A 4,468-nucleotide genomic window follows, 5' to 3' on the forward strand; every position below is an offset into this window, starting at 1 on the left:
ACCTAGTTCAAAAAATATTCATCTCAAGTTTTGTCTTGTGCCATTCTTGATTAATTTCAGGCCAAAAAAATAAAAGTACAGTAAGACCCAACTTAATGCTACTTCACTTAATGCTGATTCGATATAATGCGGCTGCTCAAAGTCTAAAAAGAGCTCCAAATGTACACTGATTTAAATTATTGCAGTATTTCGTTAATTCGTACATAATACAAATATTTGCAAGCACAAATCAATCAGCAAAAGATGGCAAAAAGGAGTATTTTCTTTAAATCTATGTTTGTTTGGTGCAATTTTTGAAAAATATATAACATCATTGATGCCATAGGAAATATTGACTTCGCTTGGCAAGAATTAACTGATAAATGTGCAAACAAAGTGTGGAAGAAGTTATGGCTGAAGGTATCCAAGAATTCTCAACAAGAGAAGCCTATTGCTGTATCGTTAGGTTGACCAAACTCAACCTAATCGATATAGCAGGACTAGAAGATGTAGACGAGCAGGATATTGAGGAGTTACAGCAGGTTTCTGGTGAGNATTTAGCAATCACGTGAAAAGCATCCAATAGCTGATCATCCTGACAATACATGCAAATTTCTCTGCGATAATTCTGTAAAAAATTAAGGGAATTACATCTGATTTGCATTACTGTGGCACCAATATTTAGAGAAAATTTATTATTATAAAGCGAACAATCAAAAAAAGATTTATTTAAGTGCTTGTACCAATCATTATAAGAGCTTGCATTAATGCGTTGATTCAAATCCAGAATAAAGTTATCAAAATAATTTAATTTCAAAATAGAACAACTATCATGTTTATTGAATAATTCATCAAAATTAATACTATTATTAACACAAATTTTTCTTAAACTTTTAGCCCACAGAAAGTCCCTCTTATTAAGCACATAACACAAACATATTCTGCTCCATCGTTTTTCATCCAATGCAATAGTCCTGAAAGTCCAGTTCAAACATTTATTCAATAATGTAAAAGACAAAGGTAATATCGAACATTCCATAAAAATCAAATAATTTGGGGTGCAACGAGACAAACCAAATAACTTTTTTATAAAATTAACCAAGACCGGATTCAACTCGTCATATTGGTATCCCCAAACCTCAGATGCATATAACATGGATGATTTAACAATTGAATTGAAAATCCTTAGACAATCTTTCAAATTTCGCAATTTCACCGATCTACACATTTGAATAACTTTATCAGTTTTAACAAAGGCATTCTTTTTAACAGTCTGAATATGATATTTAAATTTACCATTAAATCTGAATACGACACCCAGATAATTATATTGGGAAACTACCTGTATTACATCTTTCCTAAACCACCATTTATCCCATTTAACAAGTTTACCACCATTACGGAAAACAACAACTTTAGATTTAATAATATTCAAGCTCATATTATTTTCTAGTAAATATTTGTCCAAAACATTAATAAATCCCTGCAAGCCTCTAACTGAGTCGGCAATTAAAACTATATCATCTGCATAGGCCAATATTTTAATGTTAATGCCATTCACCTCGATACCTTCATAGTCGGAATTGGTTATTTGTTCGATTAAATCATTTAAATATATACTAAACAAAACAGGACTTAAAATACAGCCCTGTTTAACACCAGTAACAGTAAAAAAAGACCTAGAACAAAGACGACCCCATTTAATCTTCACATTAGACTCTTTATATAATTCAGTAAGCAAGGAAACAAATTTAAAACTAATACCATATTTCAAGAGTTTTTTTCCACATTAAATTCCTATCTACAGTATCGAAAGCTGAGGACAAGTCAACAAAAAATGCATAAACTTTTCTCCTTTTTTTCATTAACGTCTTAGTAATAAGAGTATGCAGAATAAAAATATTGTCCAGCGTAGAATATTTTTCACGAAATCCGGCCTGATTCTCAAATAAAACGTCGTTTAAATTTAACCAGCTAACCAACCTATGATACAATATATTACAAAAGATTTTTGACACACAGTTCAGCAAAAAAATTCCTCTGTAATTACTAGGGCTCGACTTAGATCCATTTTTATATACTGGACATAAAATAGCACTACTCCAATCTTTTGGGACTTCCCCAGATTTTAAGATCCTATCAAAGCTTCTAAGCAATATCGGAAAAACAGAATCCATTCTCCAAAATTCAGAAGGTATCCCATCATCCCCAGGCGCAGTACCAACTTTAATTTTATTTAAAACATAACTCAATTCAGAGTTCAAAATATCTGCATCCAAAATTTCATTAGACCAAGTTAAACACTCATTAAAGACAGACAAATCTACAATATAAGGAAGTGAAGAACCATATAAGGAGTAAAAATAAGTATACCATTCCTCCAAAGAGATGTTCACTCTACTATTATAATTTCTAATTTTACTTAGGTTCCAAAACCATTTATTATTTTTACGGAAAATCCCAGAATTCTGAACCGAATACAAAAACTTTTTCTTCTTAGCTAAACAAATCTTTTTAACTAAGCCACGAAATAACACAAATAATTTACGGTATGATTCCAAACCATTTTTCTTAAAAGCTCTCCAAACTCTATTTCTGTTACGAATCATTAAACGACAATCTAAATCAAACCAATTGTTAGTATTTATATAATCTTTTGGTTTTACATTCATATTATTAGCACTAGCTATCTCAACAATTAATTTACTAACATCTGATAAAGAAACAGAATCACAGTCTAACAGACACTTCTCCAACTCAAACATAAAACTATTTATAGACTCATCATTCCAAAAAATTCTTTCATGCCAGCTCCCATTATTATTCACCTTAGATTGACCAGGTTTATTCAAACATAATACCATAGGAAAGTGATCCGAAAAAATACAATTATCATCCACAGAAAACGACTTAACACAACCCCATACAGAAAAAGTTGTTAAACCAAAATCAATAACTGAAGAACCCAAGCTGGACACAAATGTATATTCCCCAGCTTCATCGCCAGACGTTCTACCATTTAATATTAATAAATTTTTATCTGCACAAAATTGAAGCATCTTTCTCCCTCTGCTGTTTACAATCACATCTTTAGATTTCCTTTTTCTTTTAACCAAATCAATATCATAAACATTACCAATGTAGTCAGGAATAACATTTCCCTCACCCATCCGAGCATTAAAATCACCCAAAATAATTAAATTTAAATCTTCATTGAAATCAAAATTATTTAGTGTCTCAAATATTTCCTGCCAACTATGTTCTTGCATATATACAAAACATAACAAAAATTCTCCCACAGGGAATATAATATTAATCAAAACCACAAAATCATCTTTATAAAGTACTTTATAACAAAAGCAAATTTTTATAAATAGCAACCATCCAGCCTTAAATCTACCCCTACAACCGTCTCTAAAAGCATTACCAATAATACAATTATAATCTAATAAAACTTCCAGATTATTTTTATTACTTTTAGAAGAATACCAGGTTTCAGACAAAAAAAACTAAATCAAATTGCGATGCATACCTCCAAAATGAGTACGGTTTATTTTTAATACCAGCACAATTCAATATCATTATAGAGGTACACTGGGACTGTGGTTGCTATGAAGAAACAACAATAATTTTACCCGAATTCTCATCATATCCGTATTTCACTCCATCAATAAATATTTTATCATAAGTTAATCGGATTTTCCGAGCACCTTCAGATTTCTTCTGTCTTCCAAACATCCTTAACTTATACCTTATATCTCTTATTCGTTGAGAAAAGTCATCATTAACAAATACATTCAAATTACGGGACTCAAAAACAGCTTTTTTAAAAGATAATTTATCATTAAGAGACCCAAACTGACAAATTATTATTCTAGGCCTATCACCAAATTTCTTTCCAACTCGCCTAGCATCAACATATCTCAACACAGGCAAATTCAACTTATTCATAGCAAAGAATTTAACTGCCTCTAAAGTATCATTAGCCGATTCTCCAGCCCCTTCCTCCAAACCATGTATTATTACATTATTAATTCTTCGCTGATTATCCATGTAATCTATCTCTCGTTCCATTTTCGACACTTTCGAACTAATATTATCAATAAGAGAAGAACTCACCGATTCCGATCCGCCCGAACCAATCCTGGCCTCAATATCCACTAATCTAACCTCAAAATCAACAAGTGCCTCATCCACATTCTTAAGCCATTCCGTAAGATGGTCGAGTCGCGGATGTCTAATAATATAACCAAATATTCGGTCTTTCACCGACGTATTTTGTATGTGTCGACATTCACCGGAGAATATCGACATTCTCTAATTTCGGTCTTTCACAGTAACATATGTATTTAGTAGTTAATGTAACATCTATGCAGTGCCTAACTAATGTAAAATTAACGTTTAACTCTATTAAATGTTCAACTCAGTGCCGAATCTTAAGTTTCACTCAGGTTTGATTATATCCGATATTATATTAATTAGATAATGA

The 4,468-nt window shown here is 31.5% G+C and overlaps 1 protein-coding gene across 1 annotated transcript; it reads right to left on the reverse strand.

The window, feature by feature from the left end:
* Positions 1-534: 534 nt before the first annotated feature.
* LOC111642244 lies at positions 535-4,254 on the reverse strand. Its single transcript, XM_023388553.1, has 2 exons — positions 2,353-4,254; positions 535-607 (listed from the first exon to the last, which is right to left on the reverse strand). Coding segments are annotated over exons 1-2 (897 nt in total). The 5' UTR covers positions 3,249-4,254; the 3' UTR covers positions 535-606.
* Between the last annotated feature and the right edge of the window lie 214 nt (positions 4,255-4,468).

This window comes from Centruroides sculpturatus, unplaced genomic scaffold (assembly GCF_000671375.1).
Source record: "Centruroides sculpturatus isolate CEXI.00-Female unplaced genomic scaffold, Cexi_2.0 scaffold1472, whole genome shotgun sequence".
Classification (NCBI taxonomy): domain Eukaryota; kingdom Metazoa; phylum Arthropoda; class Arachnida; order Scorpiones; family Buthidae; genus Centruroides; species Centruroides sculpturatus.